This window comes from Paralichthys olivaceus, chromosome 24, assembly GCF_024713975.1.
Source record: "Paralichthys olivaceus isolate ysfri-2021 chromosome 24, ASM2471397v2, whole genome shotgun sequence".
NCBI lineage: Eukaryota > Metazoa > Chordata > Actinopteri > Pleuronectiformes > Paralichthyidae > Paralichthys > Paralichthys olivaceus.
Window position 1 is genome coordinate 3,518,884 of NC_091116.1, and position 17,631 is coordinate 3,536,514.

At 39.4% G+C, this 17,631-nt stretch overlaps 1 protein-coding gene and 1 pseudogene across 1 annotated transcript; one reads left to right on the forward strand and one right to left on the reverse strand.

Annotated features, from left to right (window-relative positions):
- Positions 1–360: 360 nt before the first annotated feature.
- Positions 361–11,490, reverse strand: slx9 (SLX9 ribosome biogenesis factor). The gene is made up of 6 exons (XM_020103841.2): positions 11,055–11,490; positions 7,948–8,068; positions 4,973–5,050; positions 3,748–3,925; positions 865–930; positions 361–750 (listed from the first exon to the last, which is right to left on the reverse strand). Exons 1-6 carry the CDS (start codon positions 11,220–11,222, stop codon positions 624–626), a joined length of 738 nt encoding a protein of 245 aa, XP_019959400.1. The 5' UTR covers positions 11,223–11,490; the 3' UTR covers positions 361–623.
- LOC138406936 (uncharacterized) lies at positions 8,553–17,567 on the forward strand (annotated as a pseudogene).
- Positions 17,568–17,631: the final 64 nt, after the last annotated feature.

The following is a 17,631-nucleotide window of genomic DNA, read 5'->3' on the forward strand; positions in this document are numbered from 1 at the left end:
ACTGACTATTTCTTAGACCACTCCCACTATTTCTTGTTCAGTAAGAGAAGTGAGCTCTAGCTTGTCCTGCCAAGATTAAATTGGGACTTGTATTGTTTGGTTTTGTTTGACATTGCTGCTTTTAACAATCACTCCATACCGATTTTTGAACTGCCCCTCGGAAGAATAAACATGTAATAGGATGTCTGCTTTTTATTAAAAACTTTTTTTGCCATTTGCTGCTCATCAGAATTCACATATTTGATTGACGAAGTAGCATCACGTGAGATGAGTTGCAATGCATACTAGCGGTTTGTGACTTTCCTGGCCTTCTAAACCAGTGCTGTGCTGACTGTTGTAGAAAATACACCTTAAATGAGCTTTAAATGAATTGAAAATTTTATTATTGCGAAAAAATGTGCATAAGCCACCATTTTGACATTTGACTCAATGCCACCAGTCTTTGCATCTTTATTAAGTACTTGTCAGTATCCTCAGCATCCGATGTGTAACTGACAAGAGTACCAGTTTTCAGGTTCTTCCTCTTCTTTAACTAGAGAGGACAGGGTCCTGTTGGGATTCAATGATTTGAGTCTGTGGAAGCGCTTTATTCTCTCCCAGTTTAACATTTGCTGTTGCTGCTGTTAGCACGGACTGTGCTCTTCCTCCTGCCTCATCCTCTTCCTTAACTGCTCACCAATATCAGCCAGAGGGTTCGTTTTTCCACAGAGTGTCTTTATAACGTCACTGAAGCGGCTGCTCTCGGTTTCTCTGTAATAACAGCAAAACATACCACTTTTAAGAGGTTTGGAAATTCACTGCTATTTGTGTAGGAATTTGGAATGAACCACAGAGTGAAGAAAAAAGGAGGAAAAAGCTGCTTACAGGAGTTTGCGTTTTTGTGACTGCTTCATCTGACTGAAATCGGTTGGCTCAGGCCTCTTCACTGGCCTGACGAGAGAGGGGACACAGGAAAATGATAACAGAGAGAACTAAGACATGGGATATGACATCATACAGATGTCTTTAACATGTGTATTGAAGACTGATACATTTAGGATACATATGAACAAACTGTTAATGGGATATGATTTGCCTCTATTACAATGCTGTGAGAAATAATTAATTATCAAACTGCTCTCATTCTAGGAGCATCAAATGTCACCACTTTGTCAGACCCCTTAGTGTCTCCTACAGAGGCACAAAGCTTCCCATGCTTGAATTAAATAATGCTATTTCAGCCAATTCACTTATTAAGATTAAGATTCCTTTTCATCTTAATAACAGCCTCCTGAAACTACTAGTAGCTTTAGTGAGCTCCTAGTACCCCATGTGTATGGGAAAGCTGTGTGTTACAAAATTAATGTTAAATGTCAAATTGGGGGGTGAGAGTGTGATGTAATCAATATTCTGACATTGTTGTAATATTTTTGTTATGTTTTAATAACAGTGTCTAAGCAATGTTTTATATACTTTCTTTTACTTCTGACACATGGAGCTTCTCTGTCCTCTTCTCCCTCCTTATCACGTTACAGAATTGAATGTCTCTTCATTACATACATTATTACTGTGCCCCTACGCCTTATCGTTTGCAGATCCAGGGTCGCAACTGCGGGCGGCCACATCGTGAATTAGGATGTTGGATCGCGAATCAGAGATCGTGATTGTAATGGCAGATTCTGTATCGTGCTGGCCGATCATAATAGTAATGGTGGATCCTGTATCGTGTTGGCATCTGATGGTGGATAGTGGTGGTGGACCATAATCGAGGTGGCAGGTGATCGTGGACTGATATACAATATGTCTACTCAGGTACTCTACCATTATTAACAATAATTCCACAATTAATGTACCTTCCATTACGCTACACACTGTTTATTCTAGTCAATGCTGTAACTACTTCTGATGCTCTCAATTACATGTGGCATCTATTGCACTTCTGTCCGTCCTGGGAGAAGGATCCTCACATGTGGCTGTCTGAGGTTTCTACATTTTTTCCCCCTTTTTTTGGGGTAGTCTTATTCTTGTTGAGGGTTAAGAACAGAGGATGTCACACCTTGTTAAAGCCCTATGAGACAAATTGTGATTTGTGAATATGGGCTATAGAAATACAATTTTATTGAATTGAATACAGGTTTAGAATCTAAGAAAAAGTATTTCTACTGTTTAACAAAGTATAGCCTTTATCTGACATGATGATTTTTAGATAATTGTAAAGGTTAATTGAGATTTATGCTTTACTGGGGAGTAGAATTTTCGACAACTCTTCAGAAATGTGCACTGAATGCCAACTGCATTGAATCGACATAAACCTGACAGCCTGGGGTTTGCAACCAATGTCAAGGTGCATTACCATCTACTGTGCTGTTGCACTATTTCTGCAATACCAGGCAGATGCATAGATTTTCCAAATTCCTTTCCTTCTACTTCTGCTCGGCTTATTGGTGGGTGGCAACCAACATCAAGATGCATTACTGCCATTGGATCAGCCTCTTCTTACTGAATGCTCGACCAATCTCTCCACGTCTCTGGTTTTGTTTTTTTAGTTTTTTCAAGGTGCATTACCACCATCTACTGATTTGTATCCTTCTTCTCCTGTGTGGTTTATTGGTGGCAACCAATGTCAAGGTGCATTACAGCCATCTACTGGATCTGCTTCTTCTTCTTCCCCTTCTTAGTCCATTGCCAATTGCACCCATCAGGGAGCATGTTCTTCTTCATTCTTTTCTACTTCTTCAGTCAAGTTATCAGAACTATGGATTTTAATTTCTTCCTTCTCTTCATCAGACACTGCTGCATCCTTCCCCATCTTCAGTACTGCATACTACCATTCCCTTCTGATTCCCCTCATGCTCCCCTTATATTCTGCATAGTATGAGTTCTTCTTAAGATCCTGAGAGCTTCTTTCCTCTCTTTCACTACTTTGCCAGTCATCTGTCCATCAAGGAACTGCCTTTGTCTTCATACTTCCTTTACTGCTAGAAATTGACTGCTTCACAGAGCATCTACAATTACTGTTTTAAAATGTTTATCAATCTCCTCAAAATCTCAATCTAAGTCTATTTTATCCATGTATTTCTCAAATATATACACTGGAAAAATTATCACTGCCTTCCTCTGATTCATCCCACTTGCATATTCCTGCTACATTCATTGATATCAAGGTAAGTTCTCGTGCTGATGTGTTCCCTGTGTGTACATCTAATCTAGTCCCTTTACCTTCATTTGGACAAACCATACCTTTTCCTTCTAGCAATTCTTCAAAAATCTCCCACTGTTTTCCCTCCCCACAATGCACTATGAGCATTAAAGTCCACACATACCAACACCCTGTTACAATCCAGCCCTTCAATTTGCTTATCCAACTCTTGAATTAAAAAATGATTGTAATAATTAATAACAAACTCTCACTCACTTGTCTGTATGTCTACTGTAATATATTCTTGCTCATTCCCTACACTTATCTCCCTAAATGACATATCTTCCCTTATAAATGTAGCACACCTACTCCTTCCCTCCTATCAAATCTAACAGTAGCATATCCAACTATTCTGAAATCCAAATTTAGTCCCAACCATGTTTTTACACAAATAACGTTGCAACAACAACTTTTCTGTATACGCAGTATGTGCTGCTGTCTGAAAACGCCTTTTTACTTTTTTTGTGTTATCCCTAGTCTTAAGGACAAAAAATGTGAGAATTATGGAGGACCATGCATGGAAGTCAACAGCTGACACTGACACTTGATGTCTACTGAGTGGCACTCACATTTTGTTTTTTCTGCTCATGCGACGAGCAGTGGAGATTGTGGCAGTAGTTGGGCCATTAAATGGACAGAGATCTGGCAGGGCGTCTACCAGCGGTCTCAGGTCTCCAACCACGGGCATGGCCTGCCTGTGGGCCTTGGCTGCCTGCTCCTGTTGGGCCTGTTTGATGAAGCTGATCTCTGACAGTACAAAGAGAGGGAGCAAATTACCTTGTAGAATAAACACCAAAATTAGAGATGAAGCCGTGGTGAATGTCAGTGAAATTCTTCAATTGGGTATTTAGCGTTTACAAAAGCTGTGTTCAAATACAGCTAATAAAGAGCCTCCCTGCGTCAGTGACCATAATAGAATCATCTGATAAATTTTACTTTTTGGTATAATCCAGGTAGATTTGAATGAAGACGGACTGATTGGCAGCTCATGAAGGGCCCCCAGTTTGACAGCAGCCTCCTGCAAATGGGATTATGGCAGTGGTTCTCAAACCTTTTCTGTCATGCCACACTTTGGAGGAAGAATATTTTTCATGCCCCACCTGTGCCCCAACAAAATAATGCTAAAATGGTTTGACTTAATAATAACATACACATGAACATTACATTCAGTAATTTCTTTGCTACAAAGATAACAATAGAGTTCAACTTAATTTAAGTAGTTTTTGTGACATTTCTCACTACATTTCTCCATCAGTCTGTACTTTTTCAAAAATAGGGAAGAAATAAATTACGTTTACAATCACTTTGTGAATAAAGTTCAATCTGCAACCAAAAAGAACACATGCTGTTTTCCCTCCCCACAATGTGAGAACTCAAGCCATATCACTGCATAAGTGCAATGAGACAGTTTTGCACTGCACATCTTTTCAAAACAGGGTTGTAGGCTTGATAATGCCACTCTTAAGTCATGTTTAATGTTGAGCCTAGCCCTCTGCTCTATGAGTGGATGCTCCCTCTTCACACAAAGCCAGAATTCACTCAGTGTCTGTGCTGTAAACCTCAGCCTCAGGGTGGCGTCAGATGTCATCTCAATGAACTGGTCCTCTTCATTAGAGCTGAATTAGCTTACATTCATTATTGAGAGTGTCTGTGAATGCTAAATGTCTGATAAAGGGAACTAAAGCAATAAAAAAGTAGAGTAGGGTAGAAATACCCAGAAGCAAGGATGTCAAGTCAAACATATTGGAATTTAATACATCCCTCCTGAAGTGCAGGGTGTTGATAAAAACTTACTTTTCAGCCACTTCTCCCTTCTCTCATTCATTTTTTCTTTCTTGGCTGGCTGACGCCCTATCAGAGCTCTGTCAGGACCTGTGACAATGAGAAAATGATAAGCATCATGGCAAATGTCAAAAAAAAGGAAAACAGATAAAGAATGTCTAATTTTCCCATGAACCATCACAGAGCAGATTACTGATTTTCAAGATGTTTAAAGAAAACAAAACTAAATAACATTACAGATATTCCGTTTTTTCTCTGTGGGCTGTGACGAAGCCTAATAAAACAACATCCAACTGGAATACTTAAAAAAAATAGCAAATGTTAAAAAATCACAACAAACGAATGAGGACAGGGACAAAAAAACAATTACAAAATTTGTGTTTAATGATTTAGTTTAGATTTAGTTTTAAGATGTTTTAAATGAATTATTCTCTGAGAAATCAATGAAAATGTTGAAAACATTCTCCTTTAGTTTTGTGTACTGCCAGTCATTACTGGCAGCATCAGGCAGCATCTGCAGCCCAATCAGGTTGCACAGGTAGTCCAGCTCCTCCAGGAAGGCACATTCACACGTGCGGTCGCAAGAGGGTTTGCTGTGTCTCCCAGCACAATCTCAAGGGCAAGGAGGAGATACCAGGACACCGGCAGTAACACAAGGAGAGCTGAACAGGGCTGTAGAAGGGAATCAACCCAGCAGCAGGACCAGTATCTGCTCCTTTGTGCGAGGAGGAACAGGAGGAGTGCCAGAGCCATACAAAATTACCTCCAGCAGGCTACAGGTGTGGATTGCAGGTATTCCTGTCAGAAACAGTCTCCATGAGGGTGGCATGGGATTGTTGGGATTAACCGGTTTTGCGATAGCCGCAGTTCGTATGTAATCGTAAGAATTTTAAAACTTACGATGTCTAACTATGGTGTCCTGCCTCTCGTGTGTGTGTGTGTGTGTGTGTGTGTGTCAGGAACAGCTGACACACACCCCCCTCTCTCTCTTCTTATTAACCATTATACAAGTAGCCGAGAATTTAATTCACCTATAATGAAAGGTAATAGTATAATAAGGACATGAAGAATGTGGCTTGAACCAGGACATGTTTAGTTTTTCAAAACTAGTCAAAATTCACTCCCATAACAGAACAACTTCTGTTGCTGACCCTACAAAATAAAACTCCCATACAGATACACAGCTTATGACAGGAGAACACAAATTTAGTGACCAACCTTCCACAATAAGGCAACTAAATAAAATAGCTTACATAAATTACTTTTAAATAGATAAACGTTACACTATAAAAACTAACTGGATAAAGTTGATGAAAATAAGCTATATTATTAGCTATCTATTAGCTATATATTGCTTGTTGTGAGTCTTTTTTCTTCTATAGTATCGACAATAGTGGCACCAAAATTTCATATCATGACATCCCTAGTTGTGTGTCTTTTTCCTTCTATAGTGTCAATAACATATCGTAGAATATCGTGAAACCGTGATATTTCCTCTGACAATAATGGTGGCACCAGAATTTCATATCGTGACATCCCTAGGCCCGACAACCTCTAGTAGGTCCTGTGCTCACAGCCCAGCACCGTGCAGCTTGACTGGCATTTGCCAAAGAACATCAGAATAGGCAGGTCTGCCATTGGAGCCCTGTTCTCTTCATACACTGGTGCAGTGGGCCCCGGGTTCTTCCTGGTGCAGGACAATGCCCGGCCTCATGTGGACAGAGTGTGTAGGCAGTTCCTTGATGACGAAGGCATCTATGCCATTGACTGGCCCTCTCGTTCCCCTGACCTAAATCCAATTGAGCGTCTATGGGACATTATGTATTGGTGCATCCAACGCCGCCAAGTACCGCCAAAGAGTGTGCAGGAGCTCAGTGATGCCCTGATCTAGGTCTGGGAGGAGATCCCCCAGGACACCATCAGCCAACTCATCAGAAGCATGCCCAGATATTGTTGTGTGTGCTTACAGGGATGTGGGTGCTTTCAGTGTATTTTAAGAGCTGTTGCTCATGCTTTTATGTAAATGGTTAAATGGTAAATGGTTTGTATTTATATAGAGCTTTTCTAGTCTTGATGACCACTCAAAGCACTTTACAGTACAGTTTGCCATTCATACCCACATTCTTACAGTGCATCTATTAGCAGCACTTTTTTGTTCTATAAGGGGCAATACAGGGTTCAGCATCTTGCCGAAGGACACTTCGGCATGCAGATGGGAAAAGACTGGGGAATTGAACTGCCGACCTTCTGGTTGGAGGATGACCACTCTACCGCTCAGCCAAAGCTTGTGTCTCTATAGTTTTCACAACCACAATTTGTCTGTATTTTCAATGCTTTTATTCTTAACATATGCACTTTTATTGCCTACCCAGGGACTTCAGATGAAAATTAGCCTCATTGGCTGACTGTGGCATATTTTCAGAAATGTTATTTATATGGATTAACTGACATTCGAGTGCATTAGAGACACCTTACAGCTGTGATTGGTAGTTTTTCATCGGGAGCTCTGTATTCTTGCAAACGGCATTCGAGGCAGGAGGAGCCAAAAGATTGTTTCACAGATTATCTGTCTTTTATACAGTAAGAGTTTGAAGATATAGTGACAGTTATTTAATGTAATATTATTTTCATAAATCCTATCTATTCAACCCTTAAATGTCAATTTCTTGATTTATTTGAGCAACTTTAAAGGGATAGTTCGCCGAAAAATGAAACTTCACTCATTATCTAATTGAAGTAACTGGTGACCGAGACTTCAGACGTAATAAAACAACAGAAAACACATAACATGCCTCCATGCTGCTTGTGTGATGTCATACAAGTGTCCGCAAGCCCCAACATTCACATTTGAATCAAAACGAGTTCATTTACACCATGTTTTTAGCTTAAGTTAGTTTCATTTTTGGGTGAACTACCCCTTTAATCCCTGACAGCAAGGATGCTGTTTGCAATTTTGCATTAATAATGATAAACGTCGCACATCTTACCTTCTCTGCCAAGTTTGGGTGTATCTGGAGTTTCCTTACACTTCAGGGTTTGTACCAGAGCTTCTGGGGTGATTTTAGTGCCAGCAAAGATTCCAGTCGGGAAGTGGCTCTCTGCCAGGGGCTGTGGGGTTATGTAAATTACAGATAAACATCATCTGTACTCCGTGCAACTTCATAATAAAACTCTACGAGTTAAATAAGTAGTTGAAATAGTTGTGTAATAATGGAATTCCACGCTGAAAGTACTTTGTAATTTCATAGAAATGTCTGGCATTGTGTGTGTATATGTAGCCTACAACGTGTTTAATGCATGTATTCCAGTGCAGTGTTCCCTCGTCTACGGCTTGTGTGGTGCCCCCCACCCCTTAGAATCCTCCAGTGTTGGACAGATCTCATTAACACACCCCAGCCACAACCCTAACCATAAACTTTCATGCTGGCAAAATTGAGCCAAAAACAGATCATTTTAATTAATTGTAAAATCCACATGTCCAACTCAATGGAACCTGCTTTTGTTTTTGGCAAATAAGTTATGTTCATGGATAAATGGGATTTGACTTTGATTTTAGGTGTGGTTTTGAATCCTGCCCTTAATGGGTTGATGATTTTGTTTCCATTGACCGTTGTTACGTCATTTTGTTCTCAACAAATTACACAATGTTCAATCAGTAAAGATTTTAAAGTTGAACAATTCATTCATCAAGATCTGATGTGTGATTTCATTGTTCCATTCATTTTTTGGAGCAGTGTATTATGCACGGCTCACTGGCTCACTGTACTATACAATATGTGCTTTGCTCCGCACCATGCTGCATTTTGTTGTTTATTTGTAATGCATTACTTGTGATTTTTATCTGCCTATTCTTGTTCCTGTTCTGTTTTGTGTCTGCAGGTTCTGCTGCGCCACACACATGCACGCATGCAAACACACTCGATTAGTCTTATAATGTCCATTCACTAATAACCTATTCGTAATATCTAAGCAGACATATGTTTATTACAGGAAACACACCTTTCAGAATCTGACTACACTACATTTAAATCACCACAAATGAATACTCTATTCTCAGCTCACAACAATGTTCAACACGCCACCATTCCAGATCCAGGGGGAAGTTTGTAATTACAGAAATATTTATCAATTTTTTAACTTTTACTCATTAGAAAAGGACCCAAATCAGGAAGACGTCAAATCATTTCTCAATAACATTGATTTACCACTTCTTAATAACAAACAAACCAACATACTTGATTTACCTATAACACAGAATTAACTCCTCACTGCTCTCAATCATATGCCCAATAATAAATCACCAGGAACCAGTGGCTTCCCTGCTGAGTTCTAGGAACAGTTCTGGTCCATTCTAGTACCACTCTTCAACAGAATGATAAATGCAACAAAATAAAAAAATGTCATCAAACAAGACCCCACAAATAAGATTGGCAAATTTAGAAAAACCCTAACAGAAGGAGGACTTTAAGCACAATATTTTTATCACTACTGCCTGGCAAATCAACTTTAGTACACGTTGGATCCATCCGAATCAATCAGATAAAACATGATTAGAGAGTGAACCAACAAGGATATTCACATTTCAGATTTACCATTTCTCAGTCTATCAAAACAGCCTGGTGGAAATTCCACAAAATCCCAAACACTGCTATTGCAAAATTATATTATTTTATTCCAATCTGGAAAAATCTTGACTTTTTAAACAATCAACCTCCGCACATGGAATGAAAAAGGCATCAGACATTTGTTCCATATTAATACACTGATCTTTTTTCATCACCAAATTTTGCAGGCGGGCGTAAGGTCCACAGAAAATGTACGTATTTTAAGGTGGTTGGGAAAGTGCATCTATAAATGGCTTTTCAATGACGGGGTCTCTATTCATTTACTTTCGCCGAGAGAAATAGAATTTGGCGCACATGTGTATCATGCCAAGACACACAAAAAATCCTCATGACACTCTTCACTACACCCACCATGAAGTCGGGCATTTTGGATTGAACAAACAAATCTGGCGTGAGTTTTAGCGTTTTGACACCTGCTACAGATTTCATCCAATCGACTTCAAATTTGGTCATGACTTTTCAATAAGTTATATTTTCACTGACTTTTTTTGTCAGGGGGTGAAATTTCAATGATTCGCCAGAAAAAAAGAATGTGCTTATAACGTCCAATCTGCCTCAAAATGTACCACAATTATCCCACACTGAATAGATCCATATTGATAATATTTAATACTAGTCGTAGTGCCCACTAGTTCTAACAGGAAATGTCGTTTTGCATTTTGGTGTTCTGTGGCTAGTCCATTTACTCACCCCAAGTGAAATTTGGTTAGGAGAGCCTAAAAGAGTTGGTGATGCCATACAATAAAAGTTCTTCTGTTTTCCCCAGGGGCCGTGTCCTAAGCATGGTGGCGAAACAAGATGTCTCGCCATTAAATTTCAAGTAGCTGTGCCTTCCATGTCTTTACTCCAATCACTATGTGTTATACTGTAACATGCAATGCCCCCATTTTTTTCATTTGATCCACATCAAAATTGACAAACATTGGCAAAGCCATATTATGGCACTTAAAATGAATAAGCCCATCTTAAAAAGCAATCAATCAAAAAATTTGATTATAAATTATTTATTTATGTGAAATTTAACCTACAAGTAATATTGTTTGTAATTCATATATTGTATAATATCTCATTCTAATCATTACTGTTATTATTGTATTTGCAGTTTGACTGGGTTTTTATTTATTACCGTAACACCTCATATAGACAGCCATATAATTTATTTTAAAGCAACGGCTGGCTGGACCTGGTCTTCAGTCTTCACAAACGACTCGTCTTGCAAACAGTTTATATTTATGTATGGTTGTGGCATTTTTAACGTGAGTATTTTGCAAGCCTAATTTTCATAAATATGTCGAATCTGCGATTATGTGGCGCTGGCATTTACATCGAAAAGCTCACAAGAAAACAAAGTTCACAAGTTAAATTGGTACACTAGCCGGTAACACACTGATTAACTTCACAACTTCCGCCACTTGTTCTTTGATCACTAATATCAAAGTCAGTTCGGTGGCACAGTTCTTGGAACAGACCTGATTGCCCGTCCAGTGGTTCTCTGGACGTGGATGGACCATGTGGTGTTTGTCCTGGGTTTTCCGAGACAACGCTAAGTCGGTGGGCGCATCGTGACTGCAACACTTGTCCAGCTTCACTGCCTCGTGGTGAAGCTTCTGGCGGACATGTCTTATCTTCAAAGCCATCTCAAAACAAAAAATTCTCTGTTTAAGAGTTCCAGTCGTGTCGCTTGCTCCCTGGGTCAAGTCAGCTACAATATCACCGGAAATTCATCCGTCACAGACCATTCTAGAGTTGAACGTCTTATACAAATATACTTATGGAACAGTGGTTTACAATCAAACGTTGACTCCATTTGATTCGATGTTTTATTTACAGAGAAAACTCTTTTGTAACTGAAACACATGCACAGATCATATGACTATTCGAGGCTTTTATTGTGGAAAAATATTAACAACAGAGGCTGCTTCCGGAGAACACGGTAGCGTAACTGGTGTACCGAAGCTAAAGACTCGGTTACAAACAGCACAGAAGAATGGTTCCGCCCTCCAAATATTGATTAAGTGATTAAGTAACATGACCAACTATTACTCTGGTCAGAGAGCAGGGAAGAATAAACTTACAATGACATAGGTATGTTTGACAACTTATGTATTTACATTTGAAAACAAATATTTGTGATATATATATATATATATATATATATATATATATAAACAATGCTGAAACTGATTTCTGTGTTGTGTATCAATACTACACTGATTTACATTACAAGTCAGAGTCCTGCATTATAACTGCTGTGTTTTATGGTATATAATTATAATAGACTGACCAGTATCACCACATTAGTATTGATTAGAAACAGGAAGTAGTAGAGTCATAAAGAACTGTCATCAGAAAGTAATGACAATTTTAAATGTTAAAGGTCCAGTGTGTAAGATTTAGGTGAAAGGGAACTATTGGCAAAAATTTAATGTAGAATAATCCTCATGATGTTTCACTAGTTTGTTTCATCTAAATTGTATGAATTGTAGTTTTTCTTTATCCCAGAAAAGACCCTTTATATTTAAATACTTTATATTTACATCGAGGGGACCCTCTCTACGGAGGCCGCCATGTTTTTTACATGAGTCCAGACTGGACAAACTAAACACCTTTTGAGTTTTTATGACAACTGAAGCTATCACAGGTTCTTTTTCATGTTTAGAAAGAGAGGGTGAGGTGAGGGGTGTTCAGCTGCAACATGCAATCTACACACTGTACTTTTAAGTCAGTATTACTTGGGGGCTTATTCACATACTGTCAGTGCCTTGGATATTAACTCACAGAGTTAAATCACATGAATTAATCAGCGAGTACAGAACCCTGAGGAATATAGTGGTTAACTTTGTTGTGCACAGATGAATCATTAATTTGCACAAATTGGAATCGATCAGATGAATAGGATTCTAAACAAATTAGGGCGGTGCCTTTTATGCCAATTAACTGTTCTTGCCTCTGTCATTAAATGTGATGATCCAATAGCGTCGAATGCTGCACTAAGATCTAACAGAACGAGGACAGACACAAACCCTTGATCTGAAGCTATTAGAAGGTCATTAGTAACGTTTGCCATGCTGTCTCTGTGCTGTGACAAGCTCTAAACCCTGACTGAAAGTCTTCATATACATTACTAACACAGCTGATTGGCTACAACTCTCTCTAGGATGCTGGACAGGAAGGGGAGGTTCAAGTAGGAGTGCCTTTGTCCGCTCTCCAGCCTGTGGAAGACGATCTCCTGCAGCACATCCGGAGACGCTTTGCTGCACTGGACAAGCGGTGTTCCCCAAAACAGACTTTGACCAAAGTCGGACCAACACCAAAGCTCACACCCCCGGGTCTTGAACTCCTGGAGAGTTAAGTGGTTTTAATAGATTAATTCTTCTGGAAATAACGTGCATTATGTCCCTTGTGTATTATGTTAAATGTCATAAATTTTAAGGGCCCGCTTAAAGCCTAGTACCGAGGTGGGGGAAAACAGCTGAGGGACCTTGATTAGATCCTCAGGTGCCTTTTATGTGCCCTGATAGCACGTGTGAGTATGTTTACTGTGGTACAATATTGTGTGTTGTGCCCTGAGGGGGTGTAGTTCCTGTGTGAGTTGCAGTGCGTAACTGTATTGTGGTGTGAATTAGATTGCCAGGACCTCATACTAGTTTTTTGCCCATGCAGGGGCACTTAGGGGGAGAGTATAGGACTCAGACTGTGATCAGTTAACCCTGTGTTCAAAACTGTGGCTGTATGAATTAAATAATAAAGTTATAATTTTCTATTACTCCAGGTTTCCTCCTCCTTTCATTGTGTGTAAAATCCTTGTGTGCAAGCTCTCTACATTGTCACATCTGAGACAAGGTTTATTACAATATATTAGCATCAATTGAGGGCAGGAGATGGTTGATTTTATTTATAATATTTATAATTTTATTGTTAAAGAAGTTCATAAAGAGCCTTCCCATTCAGGGAAGGAGGAATACTGGGTTCAATGGAGCTGCGACTCTCTGTCTGCCTGGCTAGAGTGTTGAAGAGAAACCTGTGGTTGTTTTTATTTTCTTCTATTAATGTGGGGTAATAGGCAACTCTTGCGTTGTGGAGTTCCTTCTTATATACCTTAGGACTATCTTTCCAGGATAGAAGATTTTCAACACAGTTGTCGGAGCGCCACTTCCTTTCTAGTTTTCTTGATGCTTGTTTTGTTTCACATATGCTGGAATCATACTAGGGAGCTAATTTACTCTGTTTTGAATGCCTCTTAGTTTATTATGATGATAGTTAATATGATTAAGTTTTTGATTGAAGTTGTCAAATCTAATATGTTTTTTCAATTGTTTTATTGTTCTCATGTAATCAAGTATGGTCATGTTACCACCCTCTCAGTTGCTAGGGTTTCATCTAATATGAGACATGGCCAAAAGGTCTATTGTTATGGAATTACGGATATGAGAAAAGGGTCCCGCCCTGAATTACAGGTAAGATTTGGCACTATACAATTAGAACTGAATTGAATGATAAAGGTTTAAATGTGATTTGGGGTTTGAAAAGTCAATGTATGTTGATTTATATTGTGTGTTCCAATGTACATAGTAGTACATTATTTATCACTGGCCTTAATATATAATAATAATAATAATAATAATAATATAATATAATGAATGCTTATCAATGATGATCATTCTGGAGAACAAAAAAGAATATAACAGAGAGCAGCCCTGGTGATTAAAAAAAAAACACTAGTTTACTCTAAAGAAGACAGAAGAAATCTTGTTGTTGTCATTACAATTTTCCTGATTAACATTTAGGTTTATCTAATTGGATTGTTTTGACTCAATAATTGTTCTAGTACGTTCAAGAAATATGTCTCATTTGTACTTGTTATTATTGTTATGCTATATTGTATTTTTGAAAACGTCTTGAAAATTAGCAGGGCTACATTTTTTGCCAAAGAACTTTTACTCAAATTGGCCGAGAGATGTTTGCCTGCAACAGCCCCCTTTTGGGTGTTAGAGGGGGGGTCAAATGAATGCATGATGTGTGACACTTCATGTTGAATTTTCACTGTGTTTTATCCATTGTATTGTACAGTAAATGTTTTTGTTATGATGGTAGGGTTTGTGTCGATCTCATGATCAAAATGAATTTTTCACCATCCTCACACTCTACTGTACATGCCAATATTCATTATGTATACAGTGTATATTACATCACATCTATACACAATTAGGAGAATAGTGTCTGCCCAAGGTCAGGTTATAGATAAAGGGCAAACTAGCACTGCACTCTCTCAGATGCCTAGACAGAGAGGCACCAAGTTCAACTCTTTTTTAAATTACCGCTGTTGCTCATGCTTGCTCGGTGTCAAACAAGTTGGATTTTGTCTTTTTTAAGATCTTGGACTTTTGTGCAGCACCCTGAGACAACTGTTTGTTGTGATACCATGCTATATAAATACATTTGATTGATTGATTGATATTGTTCCACCTTCTGGTCTCTTTGATGCATCAAGTCTACATTAAAATCTTCTGCATAAGACATCAGCTGCTCCCTGAGTTCTCCTTTCACCAGCTTCCAGAAACGTCCAAGAAAGGCTTCCAGCTCCACTGTGATTCCAGCTCCACTGTGAGGAACCTTGGAGTGTTGTTCGACCAAGACATGTCATTTGACCCCCATATTAAACTAGTGTCTTGGACGGCTTTCTTCCATCTGCGCAATATTACCAAAATTAGAAACATCCTGTCTAAGCAGGATGCTGAAAAACTAGTCCACGCGTTTGTAACCTCTAGATTAGATCACTGCAACTCTCTATTAGCAGGATGCTCCATGAAGACTGTTAAAAGTCTCCAGTTGGTCCAAAATGCTGCAGCATGAGTGCTGACAGGAACTAGAAGGAGAGATCATATCACTCCTGTCTTAGCTTCCTTACATTGGCTCCCGGTAAAATTTAGAATAGAATTCAAGATCCTGCTCCTCACTTTTAAAGCCCTCAACAATCACGCCCCCTCATATATCAAAGAGCTGATAACACCTTATTATCCAAGTAGATCACTTCGTTCCCAAAACACAGGCTCTCTAGTGGTTCCAAGAGTCTGTAAGAGTAGAGCAGGAGGTAGAACATTTAGCTATCAGGCTCCTCTCCTATGGAACCAGCTCCCACTCTGGGTTCGGGAGGCAGACACTGTCTCAGCATTTAAAGTAAAACTAAAAACCTTCCTCTTTGACAAAGCCTATAGTTAGTTCTGGATCAGGTGAGTCCTGAACCATCCCTTAGTTGTGCTGCTATAGGTTTAGACTGATGGGGGAACTCCCATTATGCACTGAGCACTTCATCACCTCCCTCTGTCTCTCTGCCCCCCCACACCTGTTTATTTATTTATTTATTAGTTTTAACATGTCATCATGTCAAAGTGTCACTTTGTCCTCCCATAGTCCCTCTGGCTCTTCTCTCTATCTCGTTTCAGATAACTCCGGCACCGGGACTGCAGGACAACAACGACTACCATCACCATTGTTAGCATTTATTAAAATAACTCAGTAATTCATTAATATATCTAATCCTGTTGTAGATCACTACATTGTTATTGTTATAGTCAGCCCTGATAGTGATTGGTGCCCAATTGTTCCCGGTCTCTCTCTCTCCACCTCATCTCTCTCTTCTCTCCCCCGCTTTCCACCCATCTCTCCTTTCCTCCCCCCTTACTTTCCTTTCCTCACCCCAACCGGTCGAGGCAGATGACCGCCCACATTGAGCCTGGTTCTGCCAGAGGTTTCTCCCTGTTAATGAGGGAGTTTTTCCTCTCCACAGTCGCCTATGCTTGCTCATTGTGGGAACTGTTGGGTTTCTCTATGTTAATATTGTTTTAAGGTCTTGACCTTTAAATGTAAAGTGCCTTGAGATAATGTAAATTATGAATTGGCGCTATATAAATAAAATTGAATTGAATTGAATTGAATTGAACAACCCTCACCTCACCCTCTCCTTCCAAACATCAAAAAGAACCAGTGGTAGCTTCAGTTGTCATAAAAACTCAAAAGGTGTTTAGTTTGTTCAGTCTGGACTAATGTAAAAAACATGGCGGCCTCCGAAGAGAGGGTCCCCTCGATGTAAATATAAAGGGTATTTACTGGGGTAAAGGGTAACCTGTCAAATAAGTCTTTCAGTGCATCACGTGGACCCACCACAACAAGCCACACATGTACAAACTGCTATGATGACACAAATGCTACAAGGGTGCAACCTGCTAATGATGCTCATCAGGAAGATAGCACTTGCCACAGCAATAGTAGAGTCCAGTCTCCCAGTACCAGATCCTTCTGTTTTCAGTGGAGAGCCACAAAGGTTCAAAGGAAAATGTCCTTTCAAACATTAGTAGACAGGAAACACATACCAGTAAATGAGAAAATCGACCTCCGCAAGTATGTTGGCGGACCTGCAAAGAAAGCTAGTGAGAGTTACTTCCTGTTCGGAACAAATGCAGCATACTATACAGCATAGCACATCCAGGAGGAAAGGTATAGAAACTCCTTTTTTTTCAACACATGGCCAAAGATAGGACCAAATGACAGCACTGAACTAAGAGAGTTCTCAGACTTTCTTCGGGGCTGTGAAGTTGCAGTGGTGAAATCCAAAAAATGCTCACCAAGTTTCCTGATTGGTTAAGAGCCAGGTGGAACATAAAGGTCATGCAGACTGAAGAAGGAAGGAAGGAATTCCAAACGTTCAGTCCGTTTCTTTAGTTTTACACATTTGAAGTCAAGATAGTATGTAATCCAGTAATCTCTCTTCACGCTTTGAAGTCTAGTGATGGTGAAAAGGTGAAGACACCAAAGACTAGAGGTGTTGGTGCAAAAATACTGGCAAGCAGCTATGAAGTAAAGGCAGATGCTAAAGAGTGTGTCTTTTGTGAGAAGTCAAACCATGGCATTTATGCATGTAGAAAGTTGACAGACAAGAAAGACAAGCTGATAGCAGAACGAGTCAAGTTTGTGCAAACTAAAAGGTTGTGTTTTGGATGTTTGAAACCCGAACATTAATCAAAGAAAAAAGAAATGTCTGTGACACAT